At 43.9% G+C, this 19,598-nt stretch overlaps 1 protein-coding gene across 1 annotated transcript; it reads right to left on the reverse strand.

The window, feature by feature from the left end:
* Nucleotides 1-225: 225 nt before the first annotated feature.
* LOC125509166 (serine-threonine kinase receptor-associated protein-like) lies at nucleotides 226-6,205 on the reverse strand. The gene is made up of 7 exons (XM_048674071.1): nucleotides 5,789-6,205; nucleotides 3,330-3,465; nucleotides 2,275-2,356; nucleotides 1,854-2,029; nucleotides 1,606-1,743; nucleotides 1,381-1,520; nucleotides 226-787 (listed from the first exon to the last, which is right to left on the reverse strand). The coding sequence occupies exons 1-7, from the start codon at nucleotides 5,904-5,906 to the stop codon at nucleotides 555-557; spliced, it is 1,023 nt and encodes a 340-aa protein (XP_048530028.1). The 5' UTR covers nucleotides 5,907-6,205; the 3' UTR covers nucleotides 226-554.
* Nucleotides 6,206-19,598: the final 13,393 nt, after the last annotated feature.

Here is a 19,598-nt window from a genome sequence, read left to right on the forward strand (position 1 = left end):
TGTGACGGCGAGCTCAGTAAGAATGTAGCCGTTGTTTAATTCACCTGCTGCACAAAGGCATTGATATGCGCACTTCTAGGGTATCTAAACACGGTCGGCAACAAAGTAACGCCACAAACAGGCGATGTTACCACTGTAATGCAGTTTACTACTACTAGTTGCCAGCAACACGAGGCAGTGGCGCTGGAAATGTCATTTTGTTTTTCTGCCATGTTCTCCAGCGAATATCAACCAAAACAACACCATTTCGTCTATCATCGTCAACACAAAAGGGTGGGACAAAAATGTGTCAACACAAAATACACAATGGCATCTCAATCTAATCCTGATCAACACCTCATCCACAAAATGTTCTACTCTTGGCTTATTTTCGGTGTACCAAAAAATCCCTAGCATTTGCTCGATGAAGGGCAAGATTTTTCCCACGGCGCAGTTAACTACTCATACAAGCCAGCCACACTTGCGTCGGACACCGGCTTTGACGAACAGACGCAAGGCAAGACGGAAAGAGCAGCTTTGAGGATAACAACAGCATCTCATCCAACGATGTAATCCTACTCCCCGGCCTTCTCCTCCTTGGCAATGTGGAAGCCTTCAATCTTACACGCAATCTCCTCTGCTCCAGCCTTGGGCTTACCATTTGTATCGATCGCCTCCTCAGCATCCGCGTTAGGTGGGCTCAGCTGCCAGATCCGAATAGTACCATCTTCCGACCCTGAGGCGTATGATTCACCACCAGGTGCAAACCGGACGCAGTGAACTGGACCATGATGCCCTTTGTTACAAGCTGCACAATACAACAATACTCGGCTATGTCAGCATGGCAAAGTGTAATTGATAGAAAAAGGAACCAATAATAACTTCTGAAAAGTATACAATTGAAGCACAATCAAACCAGTAACATGACAATACTGCAACATAAATACCATCAAATAGTCGATGCAGAATATCAAAAAACACATGAAATAATGATGAGTGAAAATAGTACTCCAACATATTGATGAATCACATCATTGAAATATAGAACAACATCTTTGATCCATTTCCAATGTTCCTTTTCAACTGCTTTATCTATAATACAGATATCGCAGCAATAACTACAAGGTGCAACAAATTGTACTGCATGAATTCCTTTTCAGAGTTAATGACAAGTGAAACAAGAATGACCAGCTCGCCATTCAAGGAGATTAACTTCTGAACGCAGAATTTCAGTTTCATGGTCTTAATTGTAACTGACAGCAGATTTCATGTGCGGAAGCTACAGATAAGATGAAACCAAAGTAACATGTGGTTCTGGTGTTTCTGTTTGGATAATGCAAAGTTGCAAACCACGCTGATTGAAAAGAATGGACGATTAAATGTTCAAATAGATTGACTTACTTATTTCTTCACCGGTAAGGAAATCAAATACATGAACCCACATATCTTCTCCTCCAGCAATGAATTTGCTCCCAGACTTTGGTTCAAGTGAAGCTGACTCCACAATAAACGACATATCATAGCTTTTAACAAGCCCAAAGCTGCAGGGTAACCACCAAAAGGTTTGTACGTAAGGAATCGGTCTATTCATATGATGCAGAAAAATGTCAACAGAAAAAGACTTACTGATTAGCATCCCAAAATTTTACACTTGAGCCATCAGCTGTGGTGATGAACCTGCCATCCTGGCTTACTTCTGCACTGGTAACAGGTCCCTTGGTTTCAAGAGTTTGGACAATTTTTTCACTCCTCACATCCCATAACCTGTCAAAACCCAATAGTAGTTATTCGAGACGGACAATGCTACATAGCCAACCAGTACATGTTTAGGATACCAAAATAGAGGCATTTCCTCCACAGACACACAAACACACCTTACTCCACCCGTATCAGTGCAGGAACTCAGTATAGTTTGGTCATTATGAAGCCAAGCAACAGTTCGGACAGAACCAGGTGATTTGTCAAGTTCTTTCGGAGCAACATCTGGTTTGTTCAAATCGTATACACGCAAAATCTTTTCCATACCTCCAGTAAGCAACAGGTGGGTATCCTGCAGTGACATTTGCAATTTAATTAGGTTAAAAACTGCTCATGGAAGACAACAATTGGGTAAAACATGTAAAATGGTCCAGATTTCAGAAACCAATGTTCACTTTTGATAGCTAATATATTTTAGGCAGGAATGAAAAATTAGATTAGATCAGGCTCTAATTTAGTAGACCATAAAGGTGTTATAACAACCAACATTAGGAACAAAAAGGGATACAGCAGGGCATCAGTTTGAACAAGCAATACCTTAGAAAAGGCACATGCACGGACTATATGCTTGTGTTCAAATGAATGTAGTTCATCACCTGTTAGTGCATCCCATACTTTACTGAGAAGAAAAGAAAATGGAGAAGGTGTCAATGGATATGTCAATGAAAACAGCAAGCTAAACTCAGGAATATGAAGATGGGGCAATCTATGAGTATTAACATTAGAGAACTATGGTGCTTGCTGCATTATTTCTTGCAAACATGCTTGTCTTATTGTCCTGCACACACTTGCAACAGATCTTTCATTGAATCCATTTTGTACTAAGCCCTGGTTTTGCATCTAGAATATATACTTGCAACGGAAGAAATTTGAGAGAACAATCTGTGATTTATGTATATGCACATTGACCTACTTATGAATGCCCATTAATTCCTAAGTAGACTTAAGTAGTACTACAATATTTTACTATGTTGTTTGATTCTTTGGGCCTTTGTACCATAAATGCAGCCAACAGTGGACAAGACTACCAAATTAGCATACCATGTGCAGTTTAATGGCTATAAGTGGAATTTGGTTAAGTAACTTTGCAATATTCCAATCAAGATGCAAGAAAACATGCAGTTATTGCGGTACCAGACGTGCACTATCCATACGTTTCGTCCACGGACGTAGCCTCTTTCCCACCCCCGCCTCCACACAACCTAACTGGCTCACATACAACCCGCCACCACCACACAATGCCCCCTTCAATCCCGCGTCCGATAGCACCATCAACACCCCCACCCTAATTTAGTATTACAGTCCAGGCCTCAAGGATCCTGGTGAACCAGCCCTATCAAATTGGACCTCAATCCTAACCCTGCCACCAGCAGCAACTTTTGTCTAAGAAGAACACTGCCATTGCGGGAGAAGATAAGGAGCGGAGAGGTGGCAAAACGACTGAGCGAACATGCTACCACCAGCACAGAAGCATTACACAGAAAATAAAAGGACACAATACATAGAATAAGCATCAATTGATACAGTAATAAGGATATATTCCACTTATGAGTAAACTAACTGGAACCAAACAATGTATAAGAAAATCATACGCTGAAAAGTCTGCTGAACCAGAGGCAGCACGCAGAGCATTTGTGTCAAGGCAACAGCTCCAAACAGCACCTTTATGACCTTCAAAAGTCCCAATCCAATCTCCAGTCTCACCATTACGAAGCATTGGATTTGAGTCTGCAAAGGAAGTACACAATATTAGCTATATTTGATAGCCAGCAATCAAACAAGACAGTACATTTCTCTAACACATATTTAAGTTTACTACAGGGTAGAATCTCAAGTGATATGCTTTAAAGCTTACGTTTCTCTCTTTTCCAGTATTTGTAGTATTAATATCAAGCAAAAATTGAAACAAAACATCTTCTATCATTCATGTTACAATATCCCAATACTTATAACAAAATACATGTATTGGTTATTGTTCAACTCAAAGACAAAAACATCTTTTAATCATTCACTTATTAATTCAAAATTAAAATAACTCGTGTAAATCTAGAAGATACATGCATTTACATTCACTTATTAATTCAAAATTAAAATAATTCATGTAAATCTAGAAGATACATGCATTTACATAAAAACAAATGGGATGACATCTGCTAGAGATGCAAATAGATGCAGATCCAGTCCCTCTTTTGTCAAATATGGGAATATTTGTTTTGAATCTAACACTGTTCAGTGTATATAGATTTTGCAGCAGTACAAGTTTGAGACATCAAAATACACAACCAGAACAATGCACAAAATAGATGTTTAATAATCTATGTATAGTTATCCATAACTTAGTATTTTATACCTGTCCTCATAGGTCCATGTTCATTTTTAGTATTAGTGTTCTTATATTGCTTGTAGCTATGGACACAAACATGGCTTTCATGCTTGTATGGTTTGACTCCATCACAACTGTGACAGCTTAATGGCGTGTACGAAAAATGAATGGTGAGTATAACACACAATTACAAACCCTCGTTTGAACAGACTTGAATTTACTACTTTCCGGACAATTCAGGAACAGAATAATTCTGTCCAACGTAATAACCATCAATAAGTAGGCAATCCAAACTAATTCTTTAGAGCTGGCATCTAGCCTTGGAGACTACGAGTACACATGTGAGCTTGTGTGTGGTTGGTGGGGCGGGGATTCGTTGCTTCATAGATATCTTGACTAGCAGTGTGGCCATAAGACTTAAAAACATACAAATAATTTGAGACGAGTCACAAACTAAGAGGCCACAACTAGGGCTGCAAGAAAAGCTCGAGGCTCGTGAGCCGCTCGAGATCGATTCGTTTTTTGACTCGACTCGAGATCGACTCGAAAAGAAACAAGCTGAGTTTGGACACTTTATGTAGCTCGGCCGAGAAACGAGCCGATCTTGAGCCAATGTTGGCTCGTTCGATTTTAGCTCGATAGCTCGACAAAATATCATTATGTTATATGAGCATGCCATATATTAAATGGAAATAAGATAATTTATTACCATACATGTTGTCCATGATTTTTTTCCATTTTATTTACCAACGAACATGGAAACTTAATTACATGCAGAGAAGATTTAAGCCTAATTATGGCACGTGGTTGACTGTGTGTTGAACATCCTATATTTTTGGCAAAGGTTCCCAGTATATTCACCTTAATTTTTTGTTTTTCATCGATAGATTTATAATTTTTACCATCTCATTTAGCTCAAAACTAGCTCGAGATCTACTCGAGATCGTTACAAGCTGAGCACGAGTCATGTTCTACAGCTCGATCATGAGCTTCACTCAGTTTGAGCTCGCTCGAATTTTCATATGAGTTGAGCTGAGCCAACTCCAACTCGCTCGAGCTCGACTCGTTTGCAGCCCTAGCCACAACTAGAACAACAGTGACATGATGAGTACATTGAGACGCTTAGTCCTCCAAATCTGACCTACATGGTAAAAACTGCGCTACGTGGCAACAAACAAACGCAAGATGCACTAAATGAAAGCAATAAATATAGCATCACCATCGGGGTAATAAACTGTTGAGATATCTCGTAACATTCCACCCTTCCTATCTCAAATATCTAAGTTCACATGATTGTGGGATACAGTAGTCATCCTACTTACCAAAATTACAAAATATCAACACATTAGGTAACCATAATCCCTACTAGCTTCCACCCTTCCTATCTCAAACATTTCAAGTTCACATGATAAAGGAAAGCAGTAGCCGTCCTACTTATCACCCAAATTACAAACTATAGAATATCAATACATTGGATAAAGTTACCATTCATATTGGTACAAACCACCTTTAACTGGACAATCAATCGCAATGAGATAACTAAATGGAACATTAAATCCCGATAGAACCCACGGCACTGGCCATTACTCATCCGCCAAAACAGAATTCGTCTCATCACAAGCACACTAGCGAACGCATCATCCATTCCACTGCGCAATAGAATCGCACAACTAACTGTTCTCGCATCACAAGCCACGGCTAGAGCGGGCGAGAGGGCGGATGGCTTACCCTTGCTGGCGCTGATGAGGAAGTAGCCGTCGGGCGTGACGGGGCTGTAGAACAGGTCGACGACCGGCCGCGAGTGGCCGTGGCAGACCAGCGGCACCGCCGCCTTCTTCTTCTCCATCTCAGCCCCTCCCCACTCTAACCCTAACCCTATCGACCGGCTCCGGCGGCGCGCGATCGGCTCCCAACCCTAGCCCCTACGAACGAACCAAGAGAATCGAATCGAAGCAAGATAAATTGGGGGAAGTCAGATGTGAATTGTGGCGCGGATCGGCGGCGGGGGCGGATGGGGACGAGGATGATCTGGGTCAGTGGGGGTAGATTTGTACGCGGATTTATTATTTGTTAGAGCAGTGGGTTCGAGCCCGGAGGCCGGCCTAGGGGCACTAGGCGAAAGGGTGGGGAAGGAGGAGCGAAGGGGGGAGGCCGCTTTATATAGACCACACCGACTAGCGCCGAACTTGCTGGGAGATGCTGTTGCCCATTCGCGGCCGTGCAGTGCACAGGATGCTCGGCGTTTGGGGATCTTCGGAAAACAAGAAGAAGAAAACATACTACTCCCTTTCTTTCTTTTTACTCCCTCGGTTCCTAAATACGATCGACTTTAATGCAAGGAGCAATGATAGCCATGCGGCTACCCCGCTCCAAGCGCCTCCAAGCTGACCGCGGCTAGGCTCCATCTCTCAAATCTTAACTAAATATGCTTTGTTAGGTTCCAAACCAAAGCTTAAAACCATGATAGCCATGCGGCTACCCCGCTCCAAACGCCTCCAAGCTGGCCGCGGCTAGGCTCCACCCCTCAAATCCTAACTAAATATGCTTTTTTAGGTCCCAAAGCAAAGCCTAAAACTCTAGTCGATGACTAAATTGAATGTGTGAATGGTATAATCAATGTGTTAATCGACTGCGAGAATGGTAATCAATGCGTAAATCGATGCCATCAGGAACAGAGCCCTTGCCGCCATCGATGAATGTGTGCCTGAGGGATGATGAACCCGGTGGTCATCGTCCAGATCTTGCCTTTGATGCTCACCGCCACCGCCTGTCGTCCAGATCTTGTGCTCGTCGTGGCCGACGAGAGAGTGGAGAGAGGCGAGAGTAAGTGGTGAGAGAAGGGTGAGGTGGTTTACGATATGGCTTCGGAAAACAATGTGGTGTCTCACGTGTGCCTCGCGCATGCAGCCGCCTCCACCCATGTGGCCTGGGTTGCATCGCTTGGGTCTGACTTGCTAGAAATGGCCCATTCAAGCATTCCTCCATAGCCAGACCTAGAGGCGCTTTAAGTTCCGTCTTGGCCAAGATCTTCATGCAGGCCAAGCATCCAAAACAATCCAAAAACTATCATCCAACGTGCGGTAGATGCAATATACCAAACGACTCGTAGTTGCTTTTCAAGTGTACTAGCTTAATATCCGTGTGTGATAATGAAATAGCTTTCATTGATCAGACAACAATAGATTAAAAATCTCACTTTTAATAGTCATCCCAAATCCCTTTTTTGTTAAAATGACAAAACAATACAAATAAAAGGAGTTTCCACTTGTCCATGATTTGAATCTAGATTGCCGAATTAAATATAGAAAGGATCATGTCATCACGCAGACGACGAGGTTTTTCAACAACAATGCCTTCAGAAAGGAAGCGGTGCTCAATCGTCGTCGTCACTAGATCCAATTAGAATCTAGGTTTTCACCCCGAAGAACTAGTCTAAGCATATCTGAGCAATGCCTTCAACAAGGTAACAACATAGAACATCGCCATCGTCAGGTATAACAAACACATGTCAGACCTAGGCTTTCGACCTAGAGCTTGAGACCGGGTGCTTGAGCAGAACACTGTGAACGTCACTTATGTGTTGTCACCACGCTTTTCCACGATCCAGTAGGTACATGCAATGTGTGATCATCGCCGCTACACAACCATCCCTGTGCGTCAAATAATTGTCCATAGTTTACAACTCTCCACCGAAGTCAACCTCCAGATATAGAGGAAGGAACCTCGTGAAGACCTTTAGGCGGCTACAACAATCTACAAAGAGTCTGGTGTCGTAGGCTGAGGTGGCGTAGATGATTGAGTGCTCCATAACAAAGATGATGAACGCCACTACCATCAAGGGATCAACAGTCCCACATTGGATCCGCTCCTGACCTCCAAGGCATGGTGGCGCCGTCATCACACTGGAGCCCCATGAAGCAGCTCCCCGATGGCCGAGCTGCCTCCAATCATTATGGATACAGCGACAGCGCCCACGCCCGATGTAAGCTCCGATGGCATTGGCAGATCGAGCAGAGTCGAGATACAACCACTTCGCACCTAGCATAGATCGAGCATAATCAGAATCCAGCCACTCCACCGCGACGCCCATGTCGCTGGTCCAGCCCACGGTCTCCCGCATTGCCGCAACCCGGAAGCCACGACTTGCATGCCACGCCCCACCGTACGACCCCACGACCTTCCCTCCCGGCACCTTCGGCGGCAAGAGGGCCCGCCGCCACCGCAACAACGGCCGGCGGAAGCGGTGGTTGGCGAGGACTACCCGATGGCAGATGTGTTTCCCTCGAGTCGCCCGAAGCAAGAGTGAGACGGGGTCAGGACGGTTTCTGAGGACTACGAGTTAGCAACGAAATGGAATACTATCTCTTTTTTCGAGAGTACGCAAATTGCGCACCATAGCTTTATAGAAGAAGACAATTGCAAGTACAAGACGACTACCACTTGCTGCGAACAACGAGTGTAGTACAACTCCACATTCGGCTAGTCCATGGACTGTTGGGGAAAGTAGCATGCAATTTCAAAAATTTCCCTACGCCCACGCAAGATCTATCTAGGAGATGCATATCAACGAGAGGGGGAGAGTGTGTCCACGTATCCTCGTAGACCAAAAGCGGAAGCGTTTGACAACACGGTTGATGTAGTCGAACTTCTTCTCGTTCCGACCGATCAAGCAATGAACGTACGATACCTTCGAGTTCTGCACACATTCAGCTCGATGACGTCCCTCGAACTCTTGATCCAACAAAGTGTCAAGGGAGAGTTTCGTCGGCACGACGGCGTGGTGACGTGATGGTGAAGTGATCCACGCAGGGCTTCACCTAAGCACTATGACAATATGATCGGAGGCGTAAACTATGGAGGGAGGCGCCGCACACGACTGTTCAAGCGATGCCCCCCTCATATATATAGGTTGGAGAGGGAGGAGAGGCAGCCAAGGGGGCGCCCCAAGTAGGAGGAATCCTACTTGGGCGCCTCCCAATTCGGCCTCCCCCCTTCCATATCCATCCGGAGGGGGAAGGAAGGAGGAGGGAGGAGGGAAGGAAGGGGAAGGCCGAATCCCTCCCCTTCCTTTCTCCCTTCTCTTCTTTCCTTCCCCCTTATTTCGGCCTACATGGGGCGCACCAGCCCCTTAGGGGCTGGTCTGTCTCCCTCTTGGCCCATTAAGGCCCATGTAGTTGCCGGGGGGATGCCCGGAACCCCTTCCGGTGACCCGATATGCACACGGTACCCCCGGAACACTTCCGGTGTCCGAATACCATCGTCAAATATATGAATCTTTACCTCTCGACCATTTAGAGACTCCTCTTCATGTCCATGATCTCATCCGGGACTCCGAACAACATTCGGTCACCAAATCACATAACTCATATAATACAAAATCGTCATCAAACGTTAAGCGTGTGGACCCTACGGGTTCGAGAACTATATAGACATGACCGAGGCACCTCGCTGGTCAATAACCAACAACGGAACCTGGATGCTCATATTGGTTCCCACATATTCTATGAAGATCTTTATCGGTCGTACCATAATGATAACATACATTATTCCCTTTGTCATCGGTATGTTACTTGCCCGAGATTCGATCGTCGGTATCTTCATACATAGTTCAATCTCGTTACCGGCAAGTCTCTTTACTCGTTCCGTAATACATCATCCTGCAACTAACTCATTAGTAACATTGCTTGCAAGGCTTATTATAATGTGCATTACCGAGAGGGCTCAGAGATACCTCTCTGATACTCAGAGTGACAAATCATAATCTCGATCTATGCCAACCCAACAAACACCTTCGGAGATACCTGTAGAGCATCTTTATAATCACCCAGTTACGTTGTGACATTTGATAGCACATGTCGTGGAATTGTCACGGCAGATGTCCTAGCGAAAGGACTTAGTCGTAGGGCCATCGCAACTAGGAAGCTTAAAGGGGTTAATCGGGACAAAGGACACGAGAGGTTTTATACTAGTTCGGCCCCTTACGATGAAGGTAAAAACCTACGTCTAGTTGTGTTGGTATTGCTGGGGTTGTTGGGGAACGTAGCAATTTCAAAAAAATATCCTACGCACACGCAAGATCATGGTGATGCATAGCAACTAGAGGGAGAGTGTTGTCTACGTACCCTCGTAGACCGAAAGCGGAAGCGTTAGCACAACGCGGTTGATGTAGTCGTACGTCTTCACGATCCGACTGATCCAAGTACCGAACGCACGGTACCTCCGAGTTCAGCACACGTTCACCTCGACGACGTCCCGCGAACTCCGATCCAGCAGAGCTTCACAGGAAAGTTCCGTCAGTACGAGTGATGATGTTGCTACCGATGCAGGGCTTCTCCTAAGCACCACTACGATATGACCGAGGTGGAATATGGTGGAGGGGGCACCGCACACGGCTAAGAGACGATCAACTTGATCAACTTGTGTCTAGAGGTGCCCCCTGCCCCCGTATATAAAGGAGCAAGGGGAGAGGTGGCCGGCCTAGGAGGAGGGCGCGCCAAGGGGGGAGTCCTACTCCCACCGGGAGTAGGACTCCTCCTTCCCTTGTTGGAGTAGGAGAGAACGAAAGAGGGGGAGAGGAACAAGGAAAAGTGGGCTGCACCCCTTGTCCAATTCGGACCAGAGGGGGGGCGCGCGACTCCTTCCTTTTGGCCTCTCTCCTCTATTCCCGTATGGCCCAATAAGGCCCATATACTCCCCGGCGAATTCCCGTAACTCTCCGGTACTCCGAAAAATACCCGAATCACTCGGAACCTTTCCGATGTCCGAATATAGTCGTCCAATATATCGATCTTTACGTCTCAACCATTTCGAGACTCCTCGTCATGTCCCCGATCTCATCCGGGACTCCAAACTCCTTCGGTACATCAAAACTCATAAACTCATAATATAACTGTCATCGAAACCTTAAGCGTGCGGACCCTACGGGTTCGAGAACAATGTAGACATGACCGAGACACGTCTCTGGTCAATAACCAATAACGGAACCTGGATGCTCATATTGGCTTCCACATATTCTACGAAGATCTTTATCGGTCAGACCGCATAACAACATACGCTGTTCCCTTTGTCATCGGTATGTTACTTGCCCGAGATTTGATCGTCGGTATCTCAATACCTAGTTGAATCTCGTTACCGGCAAGTCTCTTTACTCGTTCCGTAATACATCATCCTGCAACTAACTCATTAGTTGCAATGCTTGCAAGGCTTAAGTGATGTGCATTACCAAGAGGGCCCAGAGATACCTCTCCGACAGTTGGAGTGACAAGTCCTAATCTTGAAATACGCCAACCCAACAAGTACCTTCGGAGACACCTGTAGAGCACCTTTATAATCACCCAGTTACGTTGTGATGTTTGGTCGCACACAAAGTGTTCCTCCGGTAAACGGGAGTTGCATAATCTCATAGTCATAGGAACATGTATAAGTTATGAAGAAAGCAATAGCAACAAACTAAACGATCAAGTGCTATGCTAACGGAATGGGTCAAGTCAATCACATCATTCTCCTAATGATGTGATCCCATTAATCAAATGACAACTCATGTCTATGGTTAGGAAACATAACCATCTTTGATCAACGAGCTAGTCAAGTAGAGGCATACTAGTGACACTCTGTTTGTCTATGTATTCACACATGTATTATGTTTCCGGTTAATATAATTCTAGCATGAATAATAAACATTTATCATGATATAAGGAAATAAATAATAACTTTGTCATTGCCTCTAGGGCATATTTCCTTCAGTCTCCCACTTGCACTAGAGTCAATAATCTAGTTCACATCACCATGTGATTTAATACCAATAGTTCACATCACCATGTGATTAACACCCATAGTTCACATCGACATGTGACCAACACTCAAAGGGTTTAGTAGAGTCAATAATCTAGTTCACATCGCTATGTGATTAACACCCAAAGAGTACTAAGGTGTGATCATGTTTTGCTTGTGAGAGAAGTTTAGTCAACGGGTCTGCCATATTCAGATCTGTACGTATTTTGCAAATTTCTATGTCAACAATGCTCTGCACGGAGCTACTCTAGCTAATTGCTCCCACTTTCAATATGTATCCAGACTGAGACTTAGAGTCATCTGGATCAGTGTCAAAACTTGCATCGACGTAACCCTTTACGACGAACCTTTTGTCACCTCCATAATTGAGAAACATATCCTTATTCCACTAAGGATAATTTTGACCAATGTCCAGTGATCTACTCCTAGATCACTATTGTACTCCCTTGCCAAACTCAGGGCAGGGTATACAATAGGTATGGTACACAGCATGGCATACTTTATAGAACCTATGGCTGAGGCATAGGGAATGACTTTCATTCTCTCTCTATCTTCTGCCGTGGTCGGGTTTTTGAGTCTTACTCAACTTCACACCTTGCAACACAGGCAAGAACTCCTTCTTTGACTGTTCCATTTTGAACTACTTCAAAATCTTGTCAAGGTATGTACTCATTGAAAAACTTATCAAGCGTCTTGATCTATCTATATAGATCTTGATGCTCAATATGTAAGCAGCTTCACCGAGGTCTTTCTTTGAAAAAACTCTTTTCAAACATTCCTTTATGCTTTGCAGAATAATTCTACATCATCTCCGATCAACAATATGTCATACATATACTTATCAGAAATGCTGTAGTGCTCCCACTCACTTTCTTATAAATACAGGCTTCACCGCAAGTCTGTATAAAACTATATGCTTTGATCAACTTATCAAAGCGTATATTCCAACTCCGAGATGCTTGCACCATTCCATAGATGGATCGTTGGAGCTTGCATATTTAGTTAACACCTTTAGGATCGACAAAACCTTCTAGTTGCATCGTATACAACTCTTTTTTAATAAATCCATTAAGGAATGAAGTTTTGTTTATCCATTTGCCAGATTTCATAAAATGTGGCAATTGCTAACATGATTCGGACAGACTTAAGCATAGATACGAGTGAGAAACTCTCATCGTAGTCAACACCTTGAACTTATTGAAAACATTTTTACAACAATTCTAGCTTTGTAGATAGTAACACTACTATCAGCGTCTGTCTTCCTCTTGAAGATCCATTTAATCTCAATGGCTTGCCGATCAATGGGCAAGTCAATCAAAGTCCACACTTTGTTCTCATACATGGATCCCATCTCAAATTTTATGGCCTCAAGCCATTTCGCGTAATCTGGGCTCATCATCGCTTCCTCATATATACTTCATAGACTCGTCATGGTCAAGTAACATGACCTCCAGAACAGGATTACCGTACCACTCTGGTGCGGATCTCACTCTGGTTTACCTACAAGGTTCGGTAGTAACTTGATCTGAAGTTTACATGATCATCATCATTAGCTTCACTAATTGGTGTAGTAGTCACAGGAACAGGTTTCTGTGATGAACTACTTTCCAATAAGGGAGCATGTACAGTTACCACATCAAGTTCTACTTTCCTCCCACTCACTTCTTTCGAGAGAAACTCCTTCTCTAGAAAGGATCCATTCTCAGCAACGAATATCTTGCCTTCGGATCTTTGATAGAAGGTGTACCCAACATTTTCTTTTGGGTATCCTATGAAGATTTACTTCTCCGATTTGGGTTCGAGCTTATCAAGTTGAAACTTTTTGACATAAGCATCGCAGTCCCAAACTTTAAGAAACGACAGCTTATGTTTCTCGCCAAACCACAGTTCATACGGCGTCGTCTTAACGGATTTAGATGGTCCCTATTTAACGTGAATGTAGCTGTCTCTAATGCATAACCCCAAAACGATAGTGGTAATTGGTAAGAGACATCATAGATCGCACCATATCTAATAAAGCACGGTTACGACGTTCGGACACACAATTACACTGTGGTGTTCCAGGTGGCGTGAGTAGTGAAACTATTTCACATTGTTTTAACTGAAGGCCAAACTCATAACTCAAATATTTTACTTCTGCGATCATATCGTAGAAATTTTTATTTTTGTTACGATGATTCTCCACTTCACTCTGAAATTCTTTAAACTTTTCAAATGTTTCAGATTTGTGTTTCATCAAGTAGATATACTCATATCTGCTCAAATCATCTGTGAAGATCAGAAAATAATGATACCTGCCGCGAGCCTCAATATTCATCGGACCACATACATCAGTATGTATGATTTCCAACAAATCTGTTGCTCGCTCCATTGTTCCGGAGAATGGAGTCTTAGTCATCTTGCCCATGAGGCATGGTTCTCAAGCATCAACTGATTCATAATCAAGTGATTCCAAAAGCCCATCAGCATGGATTTTCTTCATGCGCTTTACACCAATATAACCTAACCGGGAGTGCCACAAATAAGTTGCACTATCATTATTAACTTTGCATCTTTTGGCTTCAATATTATAAAAATGTGTATCACCACGATCGAGATCCAACAAACCATTTTCATTGGGTGTACAACCATAGAAGGTTTTATTCATGTAAACAGAACAACAATTATTCTCTAACTTACATGAATAACCATATTGCAATAAACATGATCAAATCATATTCATGCTCAACGCAAACACCAAATAACACTTATTTAGGTTCAACACTAATCCCGAAAGTATAGGGAGTGTGCGATGATGATCATATCAATCTTGGAACTACTTCCAACACACATCGTCACTTCACCCTTAACTAGTCTCTGGTCATTCTGCAACTCCCGTTTCGAGTTACTACTCTTAGCAACTGAACCAATATCAAATACTGAGGGGTTGCTACGAACACTAGTAATATACACATCAATAATCTGTATATGAAATGTACCTTTGTTCACTTTGCCATCCTTCTTATCCGCCAATTACTTGGGGTAGTTCCGCTTCCAGTGACCAGTCCCTTTGCAGTAGAAGCACTCAGTTTCAGGCTTAGGTCCAGACTTGGGTTTTTTCACTTGAGCAGCAACTTGCTTGCTGTTCTTCTTGAAGTTCCCCTTTCTTCCCTTTGTCCCTTTACTTGAAACTAGTGGTTTTGTTTACCATCAACACTTGATGCTTTTCTTGATTTCTACCTTTGTCGATTTCAGCATCACAAAGAGCTTGGGAATCGTTTCCGTTATCCCTTGCATATTATAGTTCATCACGAAGTTCTACTAACTTGGTGATGGTGACTAGAGAATTCTGTCAATCACTATTTTATCTGAAAGATTAACTCCCACTTGATTCAAGCGATTGTAGTACCCAGACAATCTGAGCACATGCTCACTGCTTGAGCTATTCTCCTCCATCTTTTAGCTATAGAACTTGTTGGAGACTTCATATCTCTCAACTCGGGTATTTACTTGAAATATTAACTTCAACTCCTGGAACATCTCATATGGTCCATGACGTTCAAAACGTCTTTGAAATCCCGATTCTAAGATGTTAAGCATGGTGCACTAAACTATCAAGTAGTCATCATATTGAGCTAGCCAAACGTTCATAACATCTGCATCTGCTCCTGCAATAGGTCAGTCACCTAGCGGTGCATCAAAGACATAATTCTTCTGTGCAGCAATGAGGATAAACCTCAGATCACAGACCCAGTCCGCATCATTGCTACTATCATCTTTCAACTTAGTTTTCTCTAGGAACACATATAAAACATAGGGAAGCAATAACGCGAGCTATTGATCTACAGCATAGATATGTAAATACTATCAGGACTAAGTTCATAATAAACTAAAGTTCAATTAATCATATTACTTAAGAACTCCCACTTAGAAAGACATCCCTCTAATCTTCTAAGTGATTACGTGATCCAAATCAACTAAACCATAACCGATCATCTCATGAAATGGAGTAGTTTTCAATGGTGAACATCACTATGTTGATCATATCTACTATATGATTCATGCTCGACCTTTCGGTCTCAGTGTTCCGAGGCCATATCTGCATATGCTAGGCTCGTCAAGTTTAACCTGAGTATTCTGCGTGTGCAAAACTGGCTTGCACCCGTTGTAGATGGACGTAGAGCTTATCACACCCGATCATCACGTGGTGTCTGGGCACGACGAACTTTGGCAACGGTGCATACTCAGGGAGAACACTTTTATCTTGAAATTTAGTGAGAGATCATCTTATAATGCTACCATCAAACAAAGCAAGATAAGATGCATAAAAGATAAACATCACATGTACTCAATATAAGTGATATGGTATGGCCATCATCATCTTGTGCTTGTGATCTCCATCTCCGAAGCACCGTCATGATCACCATCGTCACCGGCGCGACACCTTGATCTCCATCGTAGCATCGTTGTTGTCTCGCCAATCTTATGCTTCCACGACTATAGCTACCACTTAGTGATAAAGTAAAGCATTACAGCGCAATTGCATTGCATACAATAAAGCGACAACCATATGGCTCCTGCCAGTTGCCGATAACTCGGTTACGAAACATGATCATCTCATACAATAAAATTTAGCATCATGTCTTGACCATATCACATCACAACATGCCCTGCAAAAACAAGTTAGACGTCCTCTACTTTGTTGTTGCAAGTTTTACGTGGCTGCTACGGGCTTAGCAAGAACCGTTCTTACCTACGCATCAAAACCACAACGATAGTTTGTCAAGTTTGTGCTGTTTTAACCTTCGCAAGGACCGGGCGTAGCCACACTCGGTTCAACTAAAGTTGGAGAAACTGACACCCGCCAGCCACCTGTGTGCAAAGCACGTCGGTAGAACCAGTCTCGCGTAAGCGTACGCGTAATGTCGGTCCGGGCCGCTTCATCCAACAATACCGCCGAACCAAAGTATGACATGCTAGTAAGCAGTATGACTTATATCGCCCACAACTCACTTGTGTTCTACTCGTGCACAACATCAACGCATAAAACCTAGGCTCGGATGCCACTGTTGGGGAACGTAGCAATTTCAAAAAAATATCCTATGCACACGCAAGATCATGGTGATGCATAGCAACGAGAGGGAGAGTGTTGTCTACGTACCCTCGTAGACCGAAAGCGGAAGCGTTAGCACAACGCGGTTGATGTAGTCGTACGTCTTCACGATCCGATCGATCCAAGTACCGAACGCACGGTACCTCCGAGTTCAGCACACGTTCAGCTCGATGACGTCCTGCGAACTCCGATCGAACAGAGCTTCACGGGAGAGTTCCGTTAGTACGACGGCATGATGATGGTGATGATGTTGCTACCGACGCAGGGCTTCGCCTAAGCACCGCTACGATATGATCGAGGTGGAATATGGTGGAGGGGGCACCGCACACGGCTAAGAGACGATCAACTTGATCAACTTGTGTCTAGAGGTGCCCCCTGCCCCTGTATATAAAGGAGCAAGGGGAGAGGTGGCCGGCCTAGGAGGAGGGCGCGCCAAGGGGGGAGTCCTACTCCCACCGGGAGTAGGACTCCTCCTTCCCTTGTTGGAGTAGGAGAGAAGGAAAGAGGGGGAGAGGAACAAGGAAAAGTGGGTTGCACCCCTTGTCCAATTCGGACCAGAGGGGGGGGGCGCCTCCTTCCTTTTGGCCTCTCTCCTCTATTCCCATATGACCCAATAAGGCCCATATACTCCCCGGCGAATTCCCGTAACTCTCCGGTACTCCGAAAAATACCTGAATCACTCGGAACCTTTCCGATGTCCGAATATAGTCGTCCAATATATCGATCTTTACGTCTCAACTATTTCGAGATGCCTCGTCATGTCCCCGATCTCATCCGGGACTCCGAACTCCTTCGGTACATCAAAACTCATAAACTCATAATATAACTGTCATCGAAACCTTAAGTGTGCGGACCCTACGGGTTCGAGAACAATGTAGACATGACCGAGACACGTCTCTGGTCAATAACCAATAACAGAACTTGGATGCTCATATTGGCTCCCACATATTCTACGAAGATCTTTATCAGTCAGACCGCATAACAACATACGTTGTTCCCTTTGTCATCGGTATGTTACTTGCCCGAGATTTGATCGTCGGTATCTCAATACCTAGTTGAATCTCGTTACCGGCAAGTCTCTTTACTCGTTCCGTAATACATCATCCCGCAACTAACTCATTAGTTGCAATGCTTGCAAGGCTTAAGTGATGTGCATTACCGAGAGGGCCTGGAGATACCTCTCCGACAGTTGGAGTGACAAATCCTAATCTCGAAATACGCCAACCCAACAAGTACCTTCGGAGACACCTGTAGAGCACCTTTATAATCACCCAGTTACGTTGTGACGTTTGGTAGCACACAAAGTGTTCCTCCGGTAAACGGGAGTTGCATAATCTCATAGTCATAGGAACATGTATAAGTTATGAAGAAAGCAATAGCAACAAACTAAACGATCAAGTGCTATGCTAACGGAATGAGTCAAGTCAATCACATCATTCTCCTAATGATGTGATCCCGTTAATCAAATGACAACTCATGTCTATGGTTAGGAAACATAACCATCTTTGATCAACGAGCTAGTCAAGTAAAGGCATACTAGTGACACTCTGTTTGTCTATGTATTCACACATGTATTATGTTTCCGGTTAATACAATTCTAGCATGAATAATAAACATTTATCATGATATAAGGAAATAAATAATAACTTTATCATTGCCTCTAGGGCATATTTCCTTCAGGGGTTTCGATCACCAAGAGGCTTAACTCGCCGGCTTGGTTATCGATCTCTTGTTTCTTGCCCTAAGCCGCCACCGGGTCATCCCCTTATATACACGGGTTGACGCTTGGTAGCCTACAGAGTCCCAGCCGGCTCATAATCGTGTCCGGCTCGGTGACTTCCTTTACATGCCTTTCTTTACAAGTCTTTCCTTAAATACGATGGTTTGCAATATTGGGCCTTAAGCCACCTCTAGGCCTTTGGGCCTTCTATAAGATTTGATAAACTATCATCTTAATGTTTACTGGGCTTCTTGTGTAACCCGCCATTGGGGCTGACCCGGCCCCTCCTGGGCGGGTCATAACTGATAGCTACATCCCCAACATTAGGCCCCAGGTTGACATTGAACTTCGTTCTTTGTCAATCTTCAACACTTAGACAAAGTCCATCTTCTTATCCTCACAGAAGTTTTTGTAACCCACCATGACGTCATCAACGGATCTTCATCTTTAATGTCTTTCGAGAATCGAGGCGTCTGTGTAGTTGGATAACCATTATTCGACTCCCCCTCGATTTTTGTGCCCGTCTGTTCATATTTTTCCTTATAAATAGGCACGCCTCGGCCTTCCTCATTCTTCTCTCTCTCTCTCTCCGTCTTCTTCCTCTTGCAACCCTCCTGCCGCTCGAGCCTCACCGCCGTCGCGCTTCTCCTCCGTCTCCGTCGACCTTGGCCGCTGCATCAACCCGAATCGGTCTAGAGAACGGCGGCGACCTCCGCAGGAGATCCGTGGTTGTAAGTGTTCTCCTTTTCAATTCTCAGATCCGCATTAGGATTTCCAGACTTCTTCGTGTTCTTCATAGTTCATCACAGTTCTTCGTAGTTCTTCCACCGCAGGCCTTTTCTTGATCCAAAAAAGATATATACGCTTGTGCGGTAGCGTTTTTGTGCCTACTCTTGATGCCCACAAATCCCTTTCTCTGGTTCAAAGATCTCATT

This window comes from Triticum urartu, chromosome 5 (assembly GCF_003073215.2).
Source record: "Triticum urartu cultivar G1812 chromosome 5, Tu2.1, whole genome shotgun sequence".
NCBI classification, from domain to species: Eukaryota; Viridiplantae; Streptophyta; class Magnoliopsida; order Poales; family Poaceae; genus Triticum; species Triticum urartu.

Excerpts from the sequence above, each read along its gene's own strand:
- LOC125509166 (XM_048674071.1), bottom strand. The coding sequence starts at position 5,906 with ATGGAGAAGAAGAAGGCGGCGGTGCCGCTGGTCTGCCACGGCCACTCG. Across the intron at positions 2,357-3,329 it reads GGTTCAGCAGACTTTTCAGC|TAAAGTATGGGATGCACTAA; the intron begins GTATGATTTTCT and ends TTTTCTTCTCAG. Across the intron at positions 788-1,380 it reads CCTTACCGGTGAAGAAATAA|CTTGTAACAAAGGGCATCAT; the intron begins GTAAGTCAATCT and ends TGTATTGTGCAG.